The sequence below is a fragment of the Staurois parvus genome, unplaced genomic scaffold, assembly GCF_062004578.1.
Source record: "Staurois parvus isolate SC_StPar_1 unplaced genomic scaffold, SC_StPar_1.0 ptg002575l, whole genome shotgun sequence".
NCBI classification, from domain to species: domain Eukaryota; kingdom Metazoa; phylum Chordata; class Amphibia; order Anura; family Ranidae; genus Staurois; species Staurois parvus.
Genome location: NW_028320371.1, coordinates 44,173 through 71,378, shown reverse-complemented (window position 1 = coordinate 71,378; position 27,206 = coordinate 44,173). Strand labels below are relative to the sequence as shown.

Below are 27,206 nucleotides of genomic sequence, written 5' to 3'. Positions count from 1 at the left end.
CATCAGGAGTCAAGAGCACCCCACCCCCCTTACATCAGATTTCAAGAGTTCCCCCCCCCTTACATCAGATTTCAAGACCCTTCCCCCCCCATCAGGAGCCAAGAGTCCCCCACCCTCCCTTACATCACATTACACCTCCCTTACCTTGTGCTGTGCTGGGGGGTGGAGCTGGGAAGTAGAAAGTGCAGGGTCTGGAGGAGGATCAGAGGAGGGCTGGAGTCTGCTGAATGCTGAGACCAGGGGAGGCAGAGAAGAGGGAGTGCTGCGGCTGCACAGAGAGGTGCAAGATCTGTAAGAGGAGTTCTGTCCTCCTCTCTGCTGCCGACTGCTGAGACAAGGTGGGGACGGAGAAGAGGTGGTGCTGCGGCTGCACAGGGAGATGCAGGATCTGTAGGAGGAGTTCTGTCCTCCTCTCTGCTGCCGACTGTTGAGACAAGAAAGGAGCGGAGACGAGGGAGTGCTGCGGCTGCACAGAGAGGCACAGGATCTGCTGACTGCTGAGACAAGGTGGGGGCAGAGACGAGGTGGTGCTGCGGCTGCACAGAGAGGCACAGGATCTGTAAGAGGAGTTCTGTCCTCCTCTCTGCTGCCGACTTCTAAGACAAGGTGGGGGCAGAGACCAGGGGGGTGCCGCAGCTACAAGAGGGGTGTGAGAGCCACATGAAATGACCTGGCCGGCAGAATTTGGCAGTCTCTTATAGATTACCATCTAGTGGCCATATTGTGGGATTTTCCTGATTGAGGTATTTCTGGAAAATAATGCATTATGGCCACTAGATGGGGCTAGTTTTCAGAAATACCTCAACCAGGAAAATACCACATTATGGCCACTAGATGTAGCTGGTGAAACAGGCATATTAGAGCCCATTCAAATGAACCAAACTGTCCAAAAAGTGAACACGCCCCATTTTGACATTGTAGGGCCCGGCAGCGCATGGTAGTGCGTGTGTGTTGGAGCCAACATTCTTTGGTGCTTTGGGGTACCTTTCATAGTGAATGGGACCCCAACGTGCTAATGACAGGCGCATGAAATGGTGCAGCCATATACTGCGATAACACTGGATTGATAATTGACGCCGGTATATGAGCAGCACAGAGGCTAAATGGTTGGCACTTCCCCCTGGCAGTACTCGGGTCATCAATTCAAATCCCAACCACAGCACCACCTGCCTGGAGTTTGCATGTTCTCCCTGTGCCTGCGTGCGTTTCCTCCGGGTACTCCGGTTTCCTCCCACACTCAAAAGATATGCTGGGAGGTGAATTGGCTCCTGTCTAAATTGGCCCTAGTATGTGAGTTAGGGACCTTAGACTGTACGCTCCTCAGGGGCGGGGACTGATGTGAATGCACAATATATATATAAAGTATCACCACCTGCCTGGAGTTTGCATGTTCTCCCTGTGCCTGCGTGGGTTTCCTCCGGGTACTTCGGTTTCCTCCCACACTCCAAAGACATGCTGGTAGGTTAATTGGCTCCTGTCTAAATTGGCCCTAGTATGTGTATGTATGAATGTGAGTTAGGGACCTTAGGTTGTACGCTCCTCGGGGGCGGGGACTGATGTGAATGTACAATATATATATATAAAGTATCACCACCTGCCTGGAGTTTGCATGTTCTCCCTGTGCCTGCGTGGGTTTCCTCCGGGTACTTCGGTTTCCTCCCACACTCCAAAGACATGCTGGGAGGTGAATTGGCTCCTGTCTAAATTGGCCCTAGTATGTGAGTTAGGGACCTTAGACTGTACGCTCCTCAGGGGCGGGGACTGATGTGAATGCACAATATATATGTAAAGTGTCACCACCTGCTTGGAGTTTGCATGTTCTCCCTGTGCCTGCGTGGGTTTCCTTCGGGTACTCCTGTTTCCTTCCACAGTCCAAAGACATGCTGGTAGGTTAATTGGCTCCTGTCTAAATTGTCCCTAGTATGTGTATGTATGAATGTGAGTTAGGGACCTTAGATTGTACGCTCCTCGGGGGCGGGGACTGATGTGAATGTACAATATATATGTAAAGTGCGGCGTAAACTGACGGCGCTATATAAGTACCTGAAATAAATAAATATAAATAAATAAATACATTTCTCTCCCACAGGAACGGGATAAATTCTACTTGACCCGCAGCGTCATCCTGGACCTCCTACAAGCCCTGAAATTGAAGTCTCCTCTCCCCGACACCAACCTCCTTCTGCTGGTTCAGGTAAAACACAATCTACACTGTGAAGGGGGGAGAGATAATTACATGGAGGAGCAAATGGCCCATTTAATCAGGAAAGGTCCCCGGGGGCCCCGGCTTTATGTGCGAAACTTTACTCATTCAATCAAAGAAACGGCATTCCAGATCTGTGCCGGCACCGCTGCGGTTCTTACAGGCAGACGTGACCTAATTAAGAGTCTCTTTAAAGCTGAACTCCGGGCGGAGAGACCTTTATATATAAATATTCCTCAATTGCAAAGTTATAAATCCACTTTGTGTGCACAAAATGCCTTTGCAAACCCAGATATGACTTTGTAAAAGGATCAGTGACATCATCGCCGTGCTGTACATATCCTGGGCATAGAGCAGAGCTGTGGGAAGAACCTAACAGACTCCACCCACTACAGGAGGGGGTGTAAACAAGACCAGTCCCCCTGCACAAGGAGAGAGAGCAAAGCTGTGGGAGGGACCTAACAGACTCCACCCACTACGGGAGAGGGTGTAAGCAAGACCAGTCCCCCTGCACAAGGAGAGAGAGCAAAGCTGTGGGAGGGACCTAACAGACTCCACCCACTACGGGAGAGGGTGTAAGCAAGACCAGTCCCCCTGCACAAGGAGAGAGAGCAAAGCTGTGGGAGGGACCTAAAAGACTCCACCCGCTTCAGAAGGGGGCGGAAACAAGACAAGTTCCCCTGCACAAGGAGAAAGAGCTGTAGGGGGGACCCAGCAAGCCCCGCCCACTACAGAAAACTGTAGAAAGGGGTGGAGACAAAACCAGTCACCCTGCACAAGGAAAGAGAGAGAGCAGAGCTGTGGGAGGGACCCAGCAGGCCCCACCCACTACGGAAAACTAAAAGAGGGGGCGGAAACAAGACCAGTCACCCTGCACAAGGAGAGGGCGAGCAGAGCTGAGAGAGGGACCCAACAGGCCCCACCCACTACAGAAAACCACAGAAAGGGGGCGGGGACAAGAACAGTCACCCTGCACAAAAAGAGAGAGCAGAGCAGTGGGAGGGACCCAAAAGACTCCACCCACTACAGGAGGGGGCGGAAACCAGACCAGTCCCCCTGCACAAGGAGAGAGAGCAGAGCTTTGGGAGGGACCCAGCAGACCCCACCCACAACAGAAAACAACAGGAAGGGGCTGAGACAAGACCAGTCACCATGCACAAGTAGAGAGTGGAGCTGTGGGAGGAACCCAAAAGACTCCACCCACTACAGAAGGGGGTGGAGACAAGACCAGTCTCCCTGCACAAGGAGAGAGCAGCAGTGAGCGGTCTTTACTCCAGGAAGTCTCACCCTGGATGACGGCCCAGATCAGGCAGAAGTTCACACCGAGATTCCAGGAGAATATGATGGATTTGGATGACATTTGATGATCGCGAAGTTCAGATTTAAATTGAGCGCTATCTGTGTAGTATAAACGGTCCTAATAATGAGTGTCGGGTTCACCTGGAGTCCAGGCAGGACCAGCATTATGGTGGAAGCCATTCCTTGTTCAGATTGCTGATACATCCAGAAATATCTAACACTTTGCCAGCACCCCGCAAGGCCACGCCTCCTGACCCCACCTATACATTATATCATACTTGGTATTTGGGGGGGCCCTTGGCAGGGGGCAGAAACGCATGCCACACACCACTTTAAATGCCCATCTGAACTTGACTGTAAAATGAATCTAAACTTTCATTTGTTAGCTTTGTATAGCATGTGTAAGGGTGAGGACCCCGGTTGGGTGTTTACTGATGTCCTCTCTAAGGGGATTCACCCTCCGTCACTTGCCTTGGTGGAGGCCAAAGTGATGAGAGGGCTACCCTTGCGGCTCTGGTCCAAACACACGGGAATGGGGGAACAGGCGTGGACGGGTCAGCATAGGACGGGTGCCGAGAACCTGGACAGGAGATGGTGATCAGTAGTGATGGTCTGCAGTGACGGTGGTAGATGAAGTAGGAGAACCTCACGATCAGCCGTAGTCTGTGCACTGATAGCCTGGAGCCAGGCCAGGGTCATACATGATCAGACGACTGGAAGAGGGGACGTGGTCAGGAGCCAGGCCAGGGTCATACACGATCAGACGACTGGAAGAGGGGACGTGGTCAGGAGCCAGGCCAGGGTCATACATGATCAGACGACTGGAAGAGGGGACGTGGTCAGGAGCCAGGCCAGGGTCATACACAATCAGACGGATGGCAGAGAAGACGTGGTCAGGAGCCAGGCCAGGGTCATACACCATCAGACAGATGGCAGAGGGGATGTGGTCAAGAGCCAGGCCAGGGTCATACATGATCAGGCGACTGGAAGAGGGGACATGGTCAGGAGCCAGGCCAGGGTCATACATGATCAGACAACTGGAAGAGGAGACGTGGTCAGGAGCCAGACCAGGGTCATACACGATCAGACGGATGGCAGAGAAGACGTGGTCAGGAGCCAGGCCAGGGTCATACACCATCAGACAGATGGCAGAGGGGATGTGGTCAAGAGCCAGGCCAGGGTCATACATGATCAGACAACTGGAAGAGGAGACGTGGTCAGGAGCCAGACCAGGGTCATACACGATCAGACGGATGGCAGAGAAGACGTGGTCAGGAGCCAGGCCAGGGTCATACACCATCAGACGGATGGCAGAGAAGATGTGGTCAGGAGCCAGGCCAGGGTCATACACCATCAGACAGATGGCAGAGGGGATGTGGTCAAGAGCCAGGCCAGGGTCATACATGATCAGACGACTGGAAGATGGGACATGGTCAGGAGCCAGGCCAGGGTCATACATGATCAGACAACTGGAAGAGGAGACGTGGTCAGGAGCCAGGCCAGGGTCATACACAATCAGACTGATGGCAGAGGGGACGTGTTCAAGAGCCAGGCCAGGGTCATGCATGATCAGACGACTGGAAGAGGGGACGTGGTCAGGAGCCAGGCCAGGGTCATACACGATCAGACATCTGGAAGTGGAGACGTGCTCAGGAGCCAGGCCAGGGTCATACACAATCAGACTGATGGCAGAGGGGACGTGTTCAAGAGCCAGGCCAGGGTCATGCATGATCAGACGACTGGAAGAGGGGACGTGGTCAGGAGCCAGGCCAGGGTCATACACGATCAGACGACTGGAAGAGGGGACGTGGTCAGGAGCCAGGCCAGGGTCATACACAATCAGACGGATGGCAGAGAAGACGTGGTCAGGAGCCAGGCCAGGGTCATACACAATCAGACGGATGGCAGAGAAGACGTGGTCAGGAGCCAGGGTCATACACCATCAGACAGATGGCAGAGGGGATGTGGTCAAGAGCCAGGCCAGGGTCATACATGATCAGACGACTGGAAGAGGGGACATGGTCAGGAGCCAGGCCAGGGTCATACATGATCAGACAACTGGAAGAGGAGACGTGGTCAGGAGCCAGGCCAGGGTCATGCATGATCAGACGACTGGAAGAGGGGACGTGGTCAGGAGCCAGGCCGGTCATACATGATCAGACGACTGGAAGAGGGGACGTGGTCAGGAGCCAGGCCGGTCATACATGATCAGACGACTGGAAGAGGGGACGCGGTCAGGAGCCAGGCCAGGGTCATACACGATCAGACGACTGGAAGAGGGGACGTGGTCAGGAGCCAGGCCAGGGTCATACACGATCAGACGGATGGCAGAGGGGACGTGTTCAAGAGCCAGGCCAGGGTCATGCATGATCAGACGACTGGAAGAGGGGACGTGGACAGGAGCCAAGCCAGGGTCATACATGATCAGACGACTGGAAGAGGAGACGTGGTCAGGAGCCAGGCCAGGGTCATACACGATCAGACGGATGGCAGAGGGGACGTGTTCAAGAGCCAGGCCAGGGTCATGCATGATCAGACGACTGGAAGAGGGGACGTGGACAGGAGCCAAGCCAGGGTCATACATGATCAGACGACTGGAAGAGGGGACGTGGTCAGGAGCCAGGCCAGGGTCATACACGATCAGACGACTGGAAGAGGGGACGTGGTCAGGAGCCAGGCCGGTCATACATGATCAGACGACTGGAAGAGGGGACGTGGTCAGGAGCCAGGCCGGTCATACATGATCAGACGACTGGAAGAGGGGACGTGGTTAGGAGCCAGGCCAGTCATACATGATCAGACGACTGGAAGAGGGGACGTGGTTAGGAGCCAGGCCGGTCATACACGATCAGACGACTGGAACAGGGGACGCGGTCAGGAGCCAGGCCGTTCATACATGATCAGACGACTGGAAGAGGGGACGTGGTTAGGAGCCAGGCCGGTCATACATGATCAGACGACTGGAAGAGGGGACGTGGTTAGGAGCCAGGCCGGTCATACATGATCAGACGACTGGAAGAGGGGACGTGGTTAGGAGCCAGGCCGGCCATACATGATCAGACGACTGGAAGAGGGGACGTGGTTAGGAGCCAGGCCGGTCATACACGATCAGACGACTGGAACAGGGGACGCGGTCAGGAGCCAGGCCAGGGTCATACATGATCAGGCTCCTGACTCTGTCCCCTCTTCCATCCGTCTGATTGTGTATAACCTTGCCTGCACATGTATAAGAATTGGCCGCACATGTATGAGCATTGCCTGCATGAGTACTGGTTCCCTGACACCCTTTCTGTTCATCCTTGTCTCTGGTGCAGAAAGAGATGGAAGAGAAAGGAGGTACAGTATGGGGGAGTCAGGAGGGCACAGTACAGGGGGAGAGGTGAGGGCACAGTACAGGGGGGAGTCAGGAGGGCACAGTACAGGGGGAGTCAGGAGGGCACAGTACAGGGGGAGTCAGGAGGGCACAGTACAGGGGAGTCAGGAGGGCACAGTACAGGGGGAGTCAGGAGGGCACAGTACAGGGGGAGTCAGGAGGGCACAGTACAGGGGAGTCAGGAGGGCACAGTACAGGGGGAGTCAGGAGGGCACAGTACAGGGGGAGTCAGGAGGGCACAGTACAGGGGGAGTCAGGAGGACACAGTACAGGGGGGAGTCAGGAGGACACAGTACAGGGGAGTCAGGAGGGCACAGTACAGGGGGAGTCAGGAGGGCACAGTACAGGGGGAGTCAGGAGGGCACAGTACAGGGGGAGTCAGGAGGACACAGTACAGGGGGGAGTCAGGAGGACACAGTACAGGGGAGTCAGGAGGGCACAGTACAGGGGGGAGTCAGGAGGACACAGTACAGGGGAGTCAGGAGGGCACAGTACAGGGGGGAGTCAGGAGGACACAGTACAGGGGAGTCAGGAGGGCACAGTACAGGGGGAGTCAGGAGGGCGCAGTACAGGGGGGAGGCAGAAGGGCACAATACGAGGGAGTCAGGAGGGCACAGTACAGGGGGGAGTCAGGAGGGCACAGTACAGGGGGGAGTCAGGAGGGCACAGTACAGGGGGAGAGGTGAGGGCACAGTACAGGGGGAGAGGTGAGGGCACAGTACAGGGGGGAGTCAGGAGGGCACAGTACAGGGGGGAGTCAGGAGGACACAGTACAGGGGGGAGTCAGGAGGACACAGTACAGGGGAGTCAGGAGGGCACAGTACAGGGGGGAGTCAGGAGGACACAGTACAGGGGAGTCAGGAGGGCACAGTACAGGGGGAGTCAGGAGGGCACAGTACAGGGGGAGTCAGGAGGGCACAGTACAGGGGGAGTCAGGAGGACACAGTACAGGGGGGAGTCAGGAGGACACAGTACAGGGGAGTCAGGAGGGCACAGTACAGGGGGAGTCAGGAGGGCACAGTACAGGGGAGTCAGGAGGGCACAGTACAGGGGGGAGTCAGGAGGGCACAGTACAGGGGGGAGTCAGGAGGGCACAGTACAGGGGGGAGTCAGGAGGGCACAGTACAGGGGGAGAGGTGAGGGCACAGTACAGGGGGGAGTCAGGAGGGCACAGTACAGGGGGAGAGGTGAGGGCGCAGTACAGGGGGGAGGCAGAAGGGCACAATACGAGGGAGTCAGGAGGGCACAGTACAGGGGGGAGTCAGGAGGGCACAGTACAGGGGGGAGTCAGGAGGGCACAGTACAGGGGGAGAGGTGAGGGCACAGTACAGGGGGAGAGGTGAGGGCACAGTACAGGGGGGAGTCAGGAGGGCACAGTACAGGGGGGAGTCAGGAGGGCACAGTACAGGGGGAGTCAGGAGGGCACAGTACAGGGGGAGTCAGGAGGGCACAGTACAGGGGGAGTCAGGAGGGCACAGTACAGGGGGAGTCAGGAGGGTACAGTACAGGAGGGAGTCAGGAGGACACAGTACAGGGGAGTCAGGAGGGCACAGTACAGGGGGGAGTCAGGAGGACACAGTACAGGGGAGTCAGGAGGGCACAGTACAGGGGGAGTCAGGAGGGCACAGTACAGGGGGAGTCAGGAGGGCACAGTACAGGGGGAGTCAGGAGGACACAGTACAGGGGGGAGTCAGGAGGACACAGTACAGGGGAGTCAGGAGGGCACAGTACAGGGGGGAGTCAGGAGGACACAGTACAGGGGAGTCAGGAGGGCACAGTACAGGGGGGAGTCAGGAGGACACAATACAGGGGAGTCAGGAGGGCACAGTACAGGGGGAGTCAGGAGGGCACAGTACAGGGGGAGTCAGGAGGGCACAGTACAGGGGGAGTCAGGAGGACACAGTACAGGGGGGAGTCAGGAGGACACAGTACAGGGGAGTCAGGAGGACACAGTACAGGGGAGTCAGGAGGGCACAGTACAGGGGGAGTCAGGAGGGCACAGTACAGGGGAGTCAGGAGGGCACAGTACAGGGGGGAGTCAGGAGGGCACAATACAGGGAGGCCAGGAGGGCACAGTACAGGGGGGAGTCAGGAGGGCACAGTACAGGGGGGAGTCAGGAGGGCACAATACAGGGGGAGTCAGGAGGACACAGTACAGGGAAGGGGGAGGCAGAAAGGCACAGTACAGGGGGTCAGGAGGGCACAGTACAGGGGGGAGGCAGAAGGGCACAGTACGGGGGAGGGGGGAGGCAGAAAGACACGGTACAGGTTCTGGGACGCTGAACCTGCTTAGTAAAAAGCGGGACTGTCCCAGCAAATCCGGAACTGGTGGCAAGTATGCTGTAATGCAAGATTATCATGGGGCCCCCATGCACCTGGGGCCCTTGGGCAATGCTCAGGGGTGCCCATGCTTTAGGACAGCCCTGCCCCGTTCCATTCTAACATTGCAATATTCAGATATTTTTATGCAATCATAATGACATTCGTTCAGCTTTAGCTAAAAGCCACAAAGATTCACCATCTGATATTTAATGTAAATGATCACAATGTTCTGTACAGTAAATGCCCCCCTGATATAAACCGAGATTTTACATCCCTACATAGACAGATAACCAACACAGAGATAAGTCTCAAGTCTGCAAAGTAGATGTGAAAGCCAATCGCTAGAATCTCCTAGAAGTGTTACATGATGACGTCATTGCAAAGCTCTACAAAGCTACAGAGATTTTTATCTCCTATTTACAAACCGATCACACTGTACTATAAATGACCCCCCTGATATAAACTGTGCTTTTAATATCTCCATACGGTACATAGATAACAAACTCGGCAGATAAAATAACAGATAAAGCCGATCACAGAAGTGTTACATGATGACGTCATTGCAAAGCTTTACAAAGCTACAGAGATTATTATCTTCTATTTACACACCGATCACACTGTATAAACTGTGCTCTCCATATCTCCACACAGTACATAGATAACAAACTCGGCAGATAAAATAGCAGATAAAGCCGATCACAGAGGGGTTACATGATGACGTCAAAGCTCTACAAAGCTACAGAGATTGTTATCTCCTATTTACAAACCATATTATCCATACAAATCCATATCTCCATACAGTACATAGATAACAAACCCGGCAGATAAAATAAAGATAAAGCCGAGGTGTTACATGATGACGTCATTTCAAACATTTGTTGTCTCCCATTTCCTGTAACTGAGCACGCTGTGCCAGATACAGGCTGTGTTGATGGTATGCAATCAATAATCAATATGCGGCAATGGGAAATCTGGCATCTTAAGCTGATAACTAATTAATTAAAAAGACAGCATCACCTTACCCGTGCAGAGGAGAGTCGCCTTGTCTCTGCAGACCCCCTGTGACCCCCCTACACCCACCTCACCTTCATTTCATGTTCCTCTACAGCTGGCGCCGATATTGGCCGTGTTGGGGTGGTCTGACATCTCTTCCTTGGTCATGTGACATGCACAGGTAGCCATTGGCTGCTAGACCTGGGCACCGTCATAGGGGAGCAGGTCACTTGCTCTTCCATACCTGGAAGTACAGGGAATTCCTGCTGGCTGCAAAGGTGCGAGGAAGTGCAGGTAATGTAAGTATAGAGGGGGTTGGGGCCCAAAAACACATCATCAACATTTATTGGTTCAGAAAGATGGAGAAGCAAAATGTATCCAATGAGCTCTGGGAAGATGGCTCTTCTGGAAGAGGCCACACACCGCCAGCTCAGCATGTGATACTGTGTGGAAACGGCCTCGACTCCTCCTAGGTCACGCCCTCTGATGCTTCGCCCAACCCCTGAGGCATAGCCCTATGAGGTCTGAAATGCATCGGGGAGTGTGTCCTTGGATACTGTGTGGAAACGGCCTCGACTCCTCCTAGGTCACGCCCTCTGATGCTTCGCCCAACCCCTGAGGCATAGCCCTATGAGGTCTGAAATGCATCGGGGAGTGTGTCCTTGGATACTGTGTGGAAACGGCCTTGACTCCTCCTAGGTCACGCCCTCTGATGCTTCGTCCAACCCCTGAGGCATAGCCCTATGAGGTCTGAAATGCATCGGGGGGGGGGTGTCCTTGGATACTGTGTGGAAACGGCCTTGACTCCTCCTAGGTCACGCCCTCTGATGCTTCGTCCAACCCCTGAGGCATAGCCCTATGAGGTCTGAAATGCATCGGGGAGTGTGTCCTTGGATACTGTGTGGAAACGGCCTTAGCCTTGACTCCTCCTAGGTCACACCGTCTGATGTTTCGCCCAACCCCTGAGGCATAGCCCTATGAGGTCTGAAATGCATCGGGGGGGGTGTCCTTGGATACTGTGTGGAAACGGCCTCGACTCCTCCTAGGTCACGCCCTCTGATGCTTCGCCCAACCCCTGAGGCATAGCCCTATGAGGTCTGAAATGCATCCGGGGGTGTGGCCTTGGATACTGTGTGGAAACGGCCTCAGCCTCGACTCCTCCTAGGTCACGCCCTCTTATGTTTCACCCAACCCCTGAGGTATAGTCCTATGAGGGCTGAAATGCATCAGTGGATGTGGCCTTGGATACTGTGTGGAAACGGCCTCAGCCTCGACTCCTCCTAGGTCACGCCCTCTGATGTTTCGCCCAACCCCCAAGGCATAGTCTTATGAGGGCTGAAACACATTAGGGGGTGTGGCCTTGGAGAAGGCGAGGCTGTTCCCACACAGTATCGCACGCTGGCACCTCAGTCTGTTATAATGGTCACATGTCCGCCCAAGCAGAGGAGGAGTGGGCATTACTAGGTCTTCACTGGTTCTCTGTGCTTTTCTATCCAATACAGGCAGATCATGGCTGGTGGGAGGGGCTGGCAGGGGGCTGTGCATAGCTTCCTGAAAACATCCCAGCACCCTGCCTCAGTACTACTCTGTCCTGATGCAAGCAGTGGGCTGACTCATGGGAGGAGTTATGCAAATATCAGAATGTCTTGATGGGTGGGTGTCAGTCTGGAGAAGTGAGTGGTCCCAGGCAGGATGAATTTGCATGCAGACTGCCCACATGTGATGCTGAGCTTTCATGACTGATAGAGTTGAAATCCACTGAATGAAAGGGGCGGGGCCAGGGACAGTCAGGCTGGGGTGGAAAGTACTAGATGATGCTGGGCGTCCTCCAACCAGGAAATGAGGTGGAGCTCTATCTGATGGGCTGCAGCTTCTACTGCACATTGTGAGAAGCTCCAGAAGAGGAGGAGGAGTCCAGGAGAGGAGCCGGTACACCTGTGCAAGACTGAAGGGGAGGAGCCTGTACACCTGTGCAAGACTGAAGGGGAGGAGCCGGTACACCTGTGCAAGACTGAAGGGGAGGAGACGGTACACCTGTGCAAGACTGAAGGGGGAGGAGCCGGTACACCTGTGCAAGACTGAAGGGGAGGAGCCGGTACACCTGTGCAAGACTGAAGGGAGAGGAGACGGTACACCTGTGCAAGACTGAAGGGGGAGGAGACGGTACACCTGTGCAAGACTGAAGGGGAGGAGCCAGTACACCTGTGCAAGACTGAACGGGGGGAGGAGCCGGTACACCTGTGCAAGACTGAAGGGGGGAGGAGCCGGTACACCTGTGCAAGACTGAAGGGGGAGGAGCCGGTACACCTGTGCAAGACTGAAGGGGGAGGAGCCGGCACACCTGTGCAAGACTGAAGGGGGAGGAGCCGGCACACCTGTGCAAGACTGAAGGGGGAGGAGCCGGTACACCTGTGCAAGACTGAAGGGGGAGGAGCCGGTACACTTGTGCAAGACTGAACGGGGGAGGAGCCGGTACACCTGTGCAAGAGTGAAGGGGGGAGGAGCCTGTACACCTGTGCAAGACTGAAGGGGGGAGGAGCCAGTACACCCGTGAAAGACTGAAGAGGGGAGGAGCCAGTACACCTGTGCAATACTGAAGGGGGGAGAAGCCGGTACACCTGTGCAAGACTGAAGGGGGAGGAGACAGTACACCTGTTCAAAACTAAAAGGGGGAGGAGCCGGTACACCTGTGCAAGACTAAAGGGGGGAGGAGCCGGTGCACCTGTGCAAGACCTAAGGGGGAGGAGCCGATACACCTGTGCAAGACTGAAGGGGGAGGAGACGGTACACCTGTGCAAGACTGAAGGGGGAGGAGCCGGTACACCTGCGCAAGACTAAAGGGGGGAGGAGCCAGCACACCTGTGCATGACTGAAGGGGGAGGAGACGGTACACCTGTGCAAGACTTAAGGGGGGAGGAGCCAGTACAGCTGTGCAAGACTGAAGGGGGAGGAGACGGTACACCTGTGCAAGACTGAAGGGGGGAGGAGCCGGTACACCTGCGCAAGACTGAAGGGGGGAGGAGCCGGCACACCTGTGCAAGACTGAAGGGGGGAGGAGCCGGTACACCTATATATGATTTAAGGGGGGGGGGGGGCGGAGGGAGGATTTAACGCCAAATAAGGTGTTCCCAGATCTTTTGCATTCAGTTGTTCGATTCCCAGAGATAAAATATTGTTTGATTGTTTTTTTTAAAATGATGAAAAGTTTGTTTCCTGATAACTGGGATTTTTTTGTCGTTCTGTTTTTTTCTCTCAGTTTATTTGCACAGATGTCGGCACCAAATTAGCGGAGTCCACCATAATTCACAAGCAGATGATCGCTTCTCTACCTGGGGTGAGTACAACATTCTCAGGAACACACACACACCCCTTGTCCCCATGCACCTGTCCCCTTGGCCCTGCTATTTTGGTGAGGAAACGTCCCGGTGGTCTTCTACTCCAATAAAAGATCAATCTATGCTGAAAGATGCTGGTGGGCTGCCGAGAAAAATGAAAGTTTATTCCTGGCACTGCAGCTTCTCCCCAACAAATTCTATCCTCAGATCCCTCTTAGTGTGCCGACTAGGGCCACAGATCTCCTGTGATTTCTCCCCGATGAATTCTATCCTCAGATCCCTCATAGTGTGCCGACTATGGCCCCAGATCTCCTGTGACTTCTCCCAGACGACTTCTATCTTCGATACCTCATAGTGTGCCGACTATGGCCCCAGATCTCCTGTGACTTCTCCCCGATTAATTCTATCCTCAGATCCCTCATAGTGTGCCGACCATGGCCACAGATCTCCTGTGACTTCTCCCCAACAACTTCTATCCTCAGATCCCTCACAGTGTGCCGACTATGGCCACAGATCTCCTGTGACTTCTCCCTGATGACTTCTATCCTCAGATCCCTCATAGTGTGCCGACTATGGCCACAGATGTCCTGTGACTTCTCCCCGATGATTTCTATCCTCAGATCCCTCATAGTGTGCCGACTATGGCCCCAGATCTCCTGTGACTTCTCCCCGATGACTTCTATCCTCAGATCCCTCATAGTGTGCCGACTATGGCCACAGATCTCCTGTGACTTCTCCCCGATGACTTCTCCTCAGATCCCTCATAGTGTGCCGACTATGGCCACAGATCTCCTGTGACTTCTCCCTGATGACTTCTATCCTCAGATCCCTCATAGTTTGCTGACTATGGCCACAGATCTCCTGTGACTTCTCCCTGATGACTTCTATCCTCAGATCCCTCATACTGTGCCGACTATGGCCACAGATCTCCTGTGACTTCTCCCTGATGACTTCTATCCTCAGATCCCTCATAGTTTGCTGACTATGGCCACAGATCTCCTGTGACTTCTCCCCGATGACTTCTATCCTCAGATCCCTCATAGTGTGCCGACTATGGCCCCAGATCTCCTGTGCCTTCTCCCCGATGACTTCTATCCTCAGATCCCTCATAGTGTGCCGACTATGGCCACATATCTCCTGTGACTTCTCCCCGATGACTTCTATCCTCAGATCCCTCATAGTGTGCTGACTATGGCCCCAGATCTCCTGTGACTTCTCCCTGATGACTTCTATCCTCAGATCCCTCATAGTGTGCCGACTATGGCCACAGATCTCCTGTGACTTCTCCCCGATGACTTCTATCCTCAGATCCCTCATAGTGTGCTGACTATGGCCCCAGATCTCCTGTGACTTCTCCCCGATGACTTCTATCCTCAGATCCCTCATAGTGTGCTGACTATGGCCACAGATCTCCTGTGACTTCTCCCCGATGACTTTTATCCTCAGATCCCTCATAGTGTGCCGACTATGGCCACAGATCTCCTGTGACTTCTCCCCGATGACTTCTATCCTCAGATCCCTCATAGTGTGCTGACTATGGCCCCAGATCTCCTGTGACTTCTCCCCGATGAATTCTATCCTCAGATCCCTCATAGTGTGCCGACTATGGCCACAGATGTCCTGTGACTTCTCCCCGATGAATTCTATCCTCAGATCCCTCATAGTGTGCAGATTATGGCCACAGATCTCCTGTGACTTCTCCCCGATGACTTCTATCCTCAGATCCCTCATAGTGTGCCGACTATGGTCACAGATCTCCTGTGACTTCTCCCTGATGACTTCTCCTCAGATCCCTCATAGTGTGCTGACTATGGCCACAAATCTCCTGTGACTTCTCCTCGATGACCTCTATCCTCAGATCCTTCATAGTGTGCCGTCTATGGCCATAGATCTCCTGTGACCTCTCCCCGATGAATTCTATCCTCAGATCCCTCATAGTGTGGCGACTAGGGCCACAGATCTCCTGTGACTTCTCCCCGATGACTTCTATCCTCAGATCCCTCATAGTGTGCCGACTATGGCCACAGATCTCCTGCGACTTCTCCTCAACAACTTCTATCCTCAGATCCCTCATAGTGTGCCAACTATGGCCACAGATCTCCTGTGACTTCTCCCCGATGACTTCTATCCTCAGATCCCTCATAGTGTTCACGACCATGGCCACAGATCTCCTGTGACTTCTCCTCAACAACTTCTATCCTCAGATCCCTCATAGTGTGCCGACTATGGCCACAGATCTCCTGTGACTTCTCCCCGATGACTTCCATCCTCAGATCCCTCATAGTGTGCCGACTATGGCCACAGATCTCCTGTGACTTCTCCCTGATGACTTCTCCTCAGATCCCTCATAGTGTGCTGACTATGGCCACAAATCTCCTGTGACTTCTCCCCGATGACTTCTATCCTCAGATCCCTCATAGTGTGCTGACTATGGCCCCAGATCTCCTGTGACTTCTCCCCGATGACTTCTATCCTCAGATCCCTCATAGTGTGCCGACTATGGCCATAGATCTCCTGTGACTTCTCCCCGATGAATTCTATCCTCAGATCCCTCATAGTGTGGCGACTAGGGCCACAGATCTCCTGTGACTTCTCCCCGATGACTTCTATCATCAGATCCCTCATAGTGTGCCGACTATGGCCCCAGATCTCCTGTGACTTCTCCCCGATGACTTCTATCCTCAGATCCCTCATAGTGTGCAGATTATGGCCACAGATCTCCTGAGACTTCTCCCCGATGACTTCTATCCTCAGATCCCTCATAGTGTGCCGACTATGGCGGCAGATCTCCTGTGACTTCTCCCCGATTACTTCTATCCTCAGATCCCTCATAGTGTGGCGACTATGGCCCCAGATCTCCTGTGACTTCTCCCCGATGACTTCTATCCTCAGATCCCTCATAGTGTGCCGACTATGGCCCCAGATCTCCTGTGACTTCTCCCCGATGACTTCTATCCTCAGATCCCTCATAGTGTGCGGACTATGGCCATAGATCTCCTGTGACTTCTCCCTGATGACTTCTATCCTCAGATCCCTCATAGTGTGCTGACTATGGCCACAGATCTCCTGTGACTTCTTCCCGATGAATTCTATCCTCAGATCCATCATAGTGTGCTGACTATGGCCACAGATCTCCTGTGACTTCTTCCCGATGAATTCTATCCTCAGATCCCTCATAGTGTGCTGACTATGGCCACAGATCTCCTGTGACTTCTTCCTGATGACTTCTATCCTCAGATCCCTCATAGTGTGCTGACTATGGCCCCAGGCCTCCTGTGACTTCTCCTCAATGACTTCTATCCTCAGATCTCTCATAGTGTGCTGACTATGGCCACAGATGTCCTGTGACTTCTTCCCGATGGAGGCGGGCTTCATGTTTAGAATCACTGACATGTATTGCCCAAAGTGCCACATAAAGGTTGCTGGGGGGGTCCCCATGACTAGACGTGGTGCCCTCAGAATGTTTTTTATGGGGAAGATGTGATGTGTCTCCAGAAGGGAGATCTCTCTCCGTCTCCATTCCCATCTCTCCAGTGATAAACGGATAATCTCTCTGTTTACTTCTCTCGTGTTTCCTGCGCACAGCCGAGGCTCGACGTACTTAATCTCTCTTAAATAGAAGGAAAATCTGTCTGCTCGAAGGCCGAGGAGACTCGCCGGTGCCGCCGACTTTACAAGCCTGGCGCTCTCCAAATAAAAAAGGAGAATTAATTCTGCGGATTTGTTATCGGCAAATCCAGGGAGATGATTTCACAAAGTCACGCTAACATCTCAGAAATGTAAACAGAGGCTCTTTGTTAATTGGTATTACCCCCCCTCCCTCCCCCATCTATTCATCATTGGAAAAACCTGTCCTCTGTTCTTCTATATTAAGTATGTTCAATGTCTGATCTTAGCCGGGGTCTTATGCCAGCTGGGCATACTCTGCCAGACTCCGTGCCCGTAATGGGTGGTCACTCCAGTCAATGCTAGTTTGTTACTTCTCTAGTCCTGATTCCAGGAAGGCGGCCATGCTGTGTGGCATTCTCCCATCCAGCAAGTGACGGGCCTGAAATAATCTCACTAAGCAGGTGCATGATGGTCCTGGAAACCGATTGGCTCGCCTGTTGCTTTTCATGGGTAGCCTTGACTTCTGTGTTGGTGTCATAGATCTGCCACCACCAGGGCTTTTTTTCAGCAGGAACGCTGAATCCCAAGACAACAATATTATCCTTTCCTCTCCCCTTCTATATCTAACCATCCATCTCTTCTTTTCTTTTTTCTTTTCTTTTCTCGTCTGCAATGTTCTCTATGGGGTCCCCTTCTCTTCCAATACTGGATCACCAGACTGTCCTGGGACATACAGACAATACTCAGTAGGGTCAGTGGGCTCCTCTTTGGGTCGCATCAGATTCTCTACAGTGGGGAAAATAATGATCTGACCCCCTGCAGATTTTGTAGGTTCGCCCACTTACACAGAAATGAAGGGTCTATAATATATTTTAAATGATAGAGACAGAATATCAACCAAAAATCCAGAAAAACACACAATAGAAATGTTATAAATGGAGTTGCAGGTCAGTGAGTAAAATAAGTATTTGATCCCCTACCAACCAACAATGATTCTGGCTCCCACAGACTGGCTCTGTGCTCATGTGGTACATGTAAGAAGGCGCTCCTAACGACAACTCGTTATGTGCATAAAAGACACCTGTCCACAGAATCTCTTCCATTCAAACCTCACCACCACCATGGGCAAAGAGCTGTCAAATGACATCAGGGACAAGACTGTAGACCTGCACAAGGCTGGAATGGGCTACAAGACCATCAGCAAGAAGCTTGGTGGGAAGGAGACAACTGTTGGAGCGATTATTCGCAAATGGAGGAAATACAAAATACCCTTCAATCGCCCTCGGTCTGGAGCTCCATGCAAGATATCGCCTCATGGGGTAAGGATGACCATGAGAAAAGTGAGGGATCAGCCCAGAACTACAAGGGAGGAGCTTGTGAATGATCTTAAGGCAGTTCGGACCACAGTCTCCAAAAATACAGAAAACACATATACAAGTGTTATAAATGGTGTTGCAGTTCCGTGAGTAAAATAATTATTTGATCCCCAAGCAAAACATGACTTGGTACTTGGTGGAGGAACCTTTGTTGGCAAGCACTGAGGTCAGACGTTTCTTGTAGTTGGTTCCCAGGTTTGTAGACATCTCAGGAGGGATTTTGGTCCACTCTTCTTTACAGATCTTCTCTAAATCCTGAAGGTTTCTTGGCTGTCGCTTGGCCACTCGAAGTTTCAGCTCCCTCCATAAATTTTCCATAGGATGAAGGTCTGGAGACCGGCTAGGCCACTACATGACCTTAATGTGCTTCTTCTTGAGCCGCTCCTTTGTTGCCTTGGCGGCAGAATGTTTTGGGTCATTGTCATGCTGGAAAACCCATCCACAACCCATCTTCAGTGTTCTGGATGAGGGAAGAAGGTTCTCATCCAAGAAAGTGAAAGTGTTTTCGTATATCTGTTCAATAAGTGCAAAAATACATGGTGATCCTGCCAGGAATTCAGTGAGCTCCTGACTTTCTGCAATGAGCTGACAACACATTTTCTCTGCTGCACTGAAACCAGAGTTGTCAGCCCCGTCCAGTTCTCTTCTGCATAAGTGGGAGGTGTTCTGCAGTCCAGCAGGAAAGAACTAAGGCATCGTGAGTTAGGGGCTCCCTGGATTTCTGGTAGAGCAACAAGAATTTATCTGTGATTGCAGCATTTGTAGAGTCGACCAATAGGAAATGTGTGGGAATATGTACTGAACGTGTTCATGGTACATGCTGGCCTGACGCTCCCACGTTCTTAGTCGTAGAGCGGGATATGACGGGATGATTTGTGTTGCAGTGTGGGACGGCCGCCATGGAGTGCACGCGCCAATACATCGCCGAGATTTTGGACTTCATTGCTGATATGCATACATTAACCAAGCTGAAGGTAAGTGTCACCCTGTGAGCACCGGTAAGTCATGACTTTTCCCACCTCATAGGCCGCTGTCTCCATGTCTGATGTTTGTCACGCAGAATCACATGAAGACGTGCTCACAGCCCTTACATGAAGACACGTTCGGTGGTCACCTTAAAGTCGGCCTCGCCCAAATAGCTGCAATGGAGATAACCCGAGGAAACCACCGGGACAACAAGGCTGTTATACGATACCTACCTTGGCTCTATCACCCGCCTTCAGCCATGCAGCAAGGGTAAGTGGGCCGGGACAAGGCTTACCGAAATCTACATTCATGAAGATGGGATATCCGCAAACCAATGAAGCGTTTCCAAAGGTGATGAGGGTTCTTTGGATAGAGTAGGAAATGGCTAGAACACCTGTTGGGTTTTTATTGTGTCCTATTAGGGAGATTTCCCTTCACTTTCTGGACCAAAGACACTACCTACCCAGCTGTATGTCAGGACAGGGGTCCTTATCCACTGGAAGAGATGCAGTCCATGAAATACAGGAGCGTGTCTGAGGTGCATGAAGACATATGAGGGTGCACAGTGCTCACTGGAGTCACAGGATACTCTGTGGTGACTTTGTGACATAGAAGTGCACAGGTGTCACTGGAGACATTGGAGCACATGGGTCACTGGAGACACTGGAGCACATGGGTCACTGGAGACACTGGAGCACATGGGTCACTGGAGACACTGGAGCACACATGGGTCACTGGAGACACTGGAGCACACACGGGTCACTGGAGACACTGGAGCACACATGGGTCACTGGAGACACTGGAGCACACATGGGTTACTGGAGCACAGAGGGGTCACTGGAGACACTGGAGCACATGGGTCACTGGAGCACACAGTGGTCACTGGAGACACTGGAGCACACAGGGGTCACTGGAGACACTGGAGCACACAGGGGTCACTGGAGACACTGGAGCACACAGGGGTCACTGGAGCACACAGGGGTCACTGGAGACATTGGAGCACACAGCGGTCACTGGAGACATTGGAGCACACTTTGGTCACTGGAGACATTGGAGCACACAGGGGTCACTGGAGACATTGGAGCACACAGGGGTCACTGGAGACACTGGTATCACTGGGGATACTGAAATGCATAGGGATCACTTGAGAACACATGGGTCACTGGAGACACAGGGGTCACTGGGGACACTGGAATGTATAGAAGTCACTGGAGCACACAGGGGTCACTGGGGACACTGGAATGCACAGGGATCACCGGGTTCACTGGATACACTGGAATACACAGGGATCACTGGGGATATCGTCATGCATAGGGATCACTGGAGACACTGGTGCACATAGAGGTCACTGGAGACACTGTAATGTAGAGAGATCATGGGGTCACTGGAGCACACAGGGGTCACTGGAATGCACAGGGATCACTGGAGACACGGGAGCACACGGGTTACTGGAGCACACTTTCTGGCCCAGAGGTACTCTACGCACCGGAGGTAGGGGGTCTGTTTCCATGGGGAGACATACAGCCCAGGAAATACAAGAGCATGCTTGAGATGTGTGAAGACACAAAACAGTAGAGCACACAGGGATCATCAGGGTCACTGGAGACACTGGAACACAAAGGGGTCATTGGAGACACTGGAGCACACAGGAGTCATCAGGATCACGGGAGACACTGGAGCCCACAGGGGTCACTGAAGACACTGGAGCACACAGGGATCATCAGGGACCCTGGCGTCACAAAGGGGTCATTGGGGTCACTGGAGACACTGGAGCACACAGGGATCATCAGGGACACTGGTGTCACATTAAGGTCACTGGAGACACTGGAACACACTGGTCATTGGAGACACTGGAGCACACAGGAGTCATCAGGATCACTGGAGACCACAGGGGTCACTGGAGACACTGGATCACACGGGTAATGGGAGATATTAGAGCACACAGGAGTCATCAGGATCACTGGAGACCACAGGGATCATTGGGGACACTGAAGCTCACAGTGATCATCAGGGACACTGAAGTCACACAGGGGTTATTGGGGTCACTGGAGACACTGGAACACAAAGGGGTCAATGGAGACACTGGAGCACACAGGGGTCATTGGGGTCACTGGAGCACACAGGAGTCATCAGGATCACTGGAGACCACAGGGGTCATCAGGGACACTGGCGTCACACAGGGGTCATTGGGGACACTGGAGACAGTGGAGCACACAGGGATCATTGGAGACACCGGAGCACACAGGAATCATCAGGATCACTGGAGACACTGGAGACCACAGGGGTCACTGGAGACACTGGATCATCAGGGACACTGGAGACAGTGGAGCACACAGGGATCATTGGGGACACTGGAACACCCAGGGATCATCAGGATCACTAGAGCCCACGGGGGTCATTGAGGTCAGTGGAGACACTGGACCCCAGAGGGATAATCAGGGACTATACAGGGGTCACAGAGCCACTGGAATCATAGGAGTGCATAGGTCAGTGAAGACACTGGGGGTCACAAAGGTGCACTGGGGGTCACAGTCTCTGGAGGCAAAGAAGTCTAAGGGGTCACAGAGGGCACAGGTAGACACTTTAAGGGGGCAGCTGGTGAGAAGACTCCGAGCTGGACCAGGGACAAGGTGAGTGTTACACTCTGCCAGTAAATAATCACTTTTGGGTGGACTGACCCTTTAATGTAATCATTTCTTCCATATTGTTCTGTTACAAGCAGTTTATCTCAGTTGGTTAATGCAGTTAGAATCTACATATATTATAGACAGAAGGTTCCTGCGGATGGAACGGCGCAGACAAATCCGAACATATTCCTTGGGCTGTGGTCTAATTGCTATTTCAGTCATACAAATCATTCTATTTAACGTTTTCTGTATTTTAAAATGTATATTCTTCTTGAATCAGGCCTAAAGAGTTCATTGAGTGTGTGTCGCATATCCGCCTCCTGTCGTGGCTTCTCTTGGGGTCGCTCACCCACGGCGTGGTCTGCCCAAACTCGCCCTCTCCATGCATGCCGATTCCTCTAGATGCCGGCTCCCATGTGGCTGATCACCTCATTGTGATTCTTATCGGATTCCCCGAACAATCGAAGGTACTGTGTGTTGTCTGCATTACATACAGCTCAGTGGATTGCTGTAGGAAAGTCCTGGATTCTTTCTTGGATACACAGAATATAACTGGATATAACATTTATAGGGAAAGTTGATCCAGGGAATATCCGATTGCCTCTCGGGGGGTCAGGAAGGAATTTTTTCCCCTGCAGGAGCAGATTGGATCGTGCTTTGCTGGGGTTTTTTTGCCTTCCTCTGGATCAACTGTGAGTGTAGGATTATAACTTTTTTTTTTTTTGTTAATAGTTGATCTGGATGGACTTTTGTCTTTTCTCAGCCAGACTAACTATGTAACTATATTATGTAACCACATTGGTCAGTCCTCACGGGACACAGAGCATCTGCATGATCTCCTAGGCACAACCCTTCCCCGTTAGGCAAGGCTTCAGTTTTTTGCTACCACAAAGCAAACAAGGCATTTGCCTAGGGCAGCATTTTTCAGGGGGGCAGCACATCCCCTCAGAAGAAAGGATGAAAGAAAGAACACATGTGGCATGGGGACCTGGTGGGTTCTGAGAGAGGCTACGAGTTTCATGACAGTGTATGCACAGCCCGACCCTCATTTTCAGGGATGTCCGGAGCTGTTGCCATGGGGGATGGTGGCTGGTGTATGGGGGGCAGTGGTAGTGGAAGGCTCTCTCGGGTGGGAAGCAGGGGTGTTATTGGTCAATGTCAGGCTCTCTCTGTGGGGGGGGGGGGGGGGTGAGGATGTTTGTGTTGCCTAGTGCAGCACAAAACCTAAATACACCACTGGTCATATATGATAGCATAAGTGAGCAGAGCCTCATATTTATTTATTTATTTTCTTCTATTCTTACTTGAAATTTTTAAAAAAAATTTTCCTCAATGCTTTTATTATTTGTGGGGGGGGGGGCTGGGGCCATGCAGCAGCTGAAAGCTGCAGGAGGAAAAGGGGGAGAAGCTGTCTCTCAGCTGCTTGAAGAGCCATATAGGGGATCAGGTCTTGTAATTGCCCCCCCCCCTCCCCCACACACAAAACCTAAAGTGACAGGGAGGCCGCACGGACCTCCTGGAGCATTGTAACCCCTAAAGTTCTGCCAGTGCCGATAATGCTAATGTACATGGGGTGATTAGAGTGTGCCCGCCCACATGGAAGAAAAATATATTTGAAATATATTTTAAAAATATTCTTCCATAAATATATTAACATTTATTTGAAATACTACAATTTTGGCCGTATTCAATATACTTCAATAAATATATACAGTTGTGGCCAAAATTATTCAACCCCCACTGAAATTGAGTGTTTTGGCCAGTTTGACATTGCTTTTGATCATTCAGTCATCTTGCTTACATTTACATTAAAGAGGCACTTGTAGGTCAGACAAATATAACATAACAGTTATAATGAAATAACCACAAATGTCTTTTCTGTGCTCACAGCATTATCAGTTTTATTCAACCCCCAAGTGACATTCAATCTTAGTACTTAGTACAGCATCCTTTTACAGTTATAACAGCTTTTAAACGTGAAGCATAGCTTGACACAAGTGTCTTGCAGCGATCTACGGGTATCTTCGCCCATTCTTCATGGGCAAAGGCCTCCAGTTCAGTCACATTCTTAGGCTTGCGCACTGCAACTGCTTTCTTTAAGTCCCACCAGAGGTTCTCAATCGGATTTAAGTCTGGTGACTGCGATGGCCACTCCAAAATGTTCCAGCCTTTCCTCTGCAACCATGCTCTAGTGGACTTGGAGGTATGCTTGGGATCATTGTCCTGTTGAAAGGTCCAACGTCTCCCAAGCCTCAGGTGTGTGACGGACTGCATCACGTTTCCATCCAATATCTCCTGGTACTGAAGAGAATTCATGGTACCTTGCACACGCTGAAGCTTCCCTGTACCTGCAGAAGCAAAACAGCCCCAAAGCATGATTGACCCTCCACCATGCTTCACAGTAGGCAAGGTGTTCTTTTCATCATAGGCCTTGTTCTTCCTCCTCCAAACATAGCGTTGATCCATGGGCCCAAACAGTTCTAATTTTGTTTCATCAGTCCACAGAACACTATCCCACAACTTTTGTGGTTTGTCCACATGGCTTTTGGCATACTGCAGTCGACTCTTCTTATTCTTTGGAGACAGCAAGGGGGTACGCCTGGGAGTTCTGGCACGGAGGCCTTCATTACGCAGTGTGCGTCTTATTGTCTGGGCTGAAACTTCTGTACCCACATCTGACAAATCTTTTCTCAGTTCCTCAGCAGTCACACGGGGACTTCTCTCCACTCTACGCTTCAGGTAGCGCACAGCAGTCGAAGTCAGCATCTTCTTTCTGCCACGACCAGGTAGCGTTTCAACAGTGCCCTTTGCCTTGAATTTGCGAATGATGCTTCCTAAGGTGTCTCTTGGTATGTTTAACATCTTTGCAATCTTCTTATAGCCATTGCCCTTCCTGTGAAGAGAAATCACCTCTTCTCTTGTCTTCCTGGACCATTCTCTTGCCTTCACCATGTTTGTAACCACACCAGTAAATGTCTAGAAGGAGCTGAGTATCACAGTCATTTTAAAGCTGCCTAATTGGTGCTTATTATGCTTGATTGCTGCTCGGTGACATCCACAGGTGTTTTCAATACCTGATGGAAAGCACCTGTATGAACCTCTGTTCTTCAGAGTGGTAGTCTTTAAGGGGTTGAATAATTGTGGCAATGAAGAAACCACATAAGAACCATTTACTACTGTATTACATAAACAATTGATGTCATTTTAGTTGCATTTGGGTAGTTACAACGTCCTTGTAGGATTTGATTCTGAATACAATTCCAAATGTACACTATAGTCCCTAAACCCCTTTACAGCATTGGGGGTTGAATAATTTTGGCCACAACTGTATATATACATACTGTATGTTGAAATGTGGTCTTATTACAAAAAATATGAAAAATATATTTTTAAAAATACATTTAATCTACATTTTTGGAATGCATTTACAAATGTATGAAAAAATATATGTTAAAATGACTTTTTTTATATGTAAAAAAAAAAAAATCTGAAAAGTATATTTAAAAAAATATATTTTTAAAAATATTTTTCATACATTTTGTATATATAAAAAACACATCTCAACATTCAGTATATACTGTGTGTGTATATATATATATATATATATACACACAGTATATACTGAATGTTGAGATGTGTTTTTTATATATTACAAAATGTATGAAAAATATTTTTAAAAATATATATATTTTACATGGTTTGATATATTTTTAAAAATATTTTTTATATTTTTTGTAATAAGACCGCATTTCAACATACAGTATATATATATATATATATATATATATATATATATATATATATAGTGGGAACTCGCTTCAAATGGTAGAGCTCTTCTTGTTAAAGCACACAGCAACTCGCTTCTTTAAGGGTTATTTTGCCCACTTTTATTTAAAAGAAAAAGTTCAACACAAATGCTTTCCACGCAGGGGTATCCACCATCAAGCAATACCAACAAAGATTCAGCCTCCTGGCTTGTACGCAGTTCACTGTCTGTCTCCTGCAGACTCTTCCCAAATTATAGCCACTAGCACACAGCTAGTCTGGCTTCCACCTGACTCCAAGGCAGAGACCTCCCGTCTGCCAGGGTGGAGCCCTCCTGACTCCTCTCTGCCGGGGTGGAGCCCTCCTGACTCCGTTTGCCACGGTGGAGCCCAGAACCATGGTTAGGACTCTATAAAAAGGCCTGCACACACCTGTGCACTCAGTGTGCTGGGGGTTCTCAAAACACGGACCCCGGATTGGAGATTTCATCCCTCCCAGATCTCTTTGAAATCTCCTGGCTCCAGATCCCAAAACAGACTTAATGAATAAATGAGGAAATCGAAAAGCCAGTTTCCTCTGCAATACATCAACTTTCTGGAGCCTCTCAACCTGCCTGGTTGAGAATCCAGGGTTTTCAGCTTTATTTTGGCCGTGGCAGGACACCGCACTGCCACAATATATATACACAGTATATACTGAATGTTGAAACGTGTTTTTTTATATATTACAAAATGTATGAAAAATATTTTTAAAAATATATATATTTTACATGGTTTTCATATTTTTTGTAATAAGACCGCATTTCAACATACAGTATATATATATATTGAAGTATATTGAATACGGCCATAATTGTAGTATTTCCAATATATGTTAAAATATTTGGGAAGAATATTTTTAAACTATATTTCAAAATTTCAAATATATTTTTCTTCCATGTGGGCGAGCACATCCTCACTCATGCCTGTGGTTGATGGTCATGTCTGTGTAGCTGTCTGCATGAAAATAGCTTTTTCCAGATCCATATCCTACGGCTGGTCAGTGCTCAGAGGAATGGTGCCCCAACCCCTCACTGACAGCCTATAAGGTTGCTGGTTGGCACTGGGCTCCCTGGAACAGGACCCTGTGCAATGATATATTGCCTTGTGGACCGGTAGGGTGCTATACAGGTCCAGGGTGGTGGTCCCATGTAGGGGAGTCAAGTCCCTGAAGGCCTGCCCTGGGGGGTGAAGTTTTACCACCTCGCTGTTAGAGCTGCTGAATTATTTGTTTATTTGAAGTTCATTCAAAAAGTAAAGTTTGCAGAATTGAAATTTAAAAAAAAAGCAATTGAAAAGA

At 50.9% G+C, this 27,206-nt stretch overlaps 1 protein-coding gene across 1 annotated transcript in view; it reads left to right on the top strand.

The window, feature by feature from the left end:
* The window catches only part of LOC149430625 (protein unc-79 homolog), a 78,881-nt gene that overhangs the window by 27,229 nt on the left and 24,446 nt on the right, over window positions 1–27,206 (top strand). Inside the window, exons 11-15 of the mRNA XM_089666180.1 lie at window positions 2,090–2,194; window positions 13,447–13,524; window positions 19,395–19,484; window positions 19,571–19,746; window positions 22,384–22,570. Coding sequence (XP_089522306.1) covers window positions 2,090–2,194; window positions 13,447–13,524; window positions 19,395–19,484; window positions 19,571–19,746; window positions 22,384–22,570 — 636 coding nt within the window. The remainder of the gene's footprint in view (window positions 1–2,089; window positions 2,195–13,446; window positions 13,525–19,394; window positions 19,485–19,570; window positions 19,747–22,383; window positions 22,571–27,206) is intronic.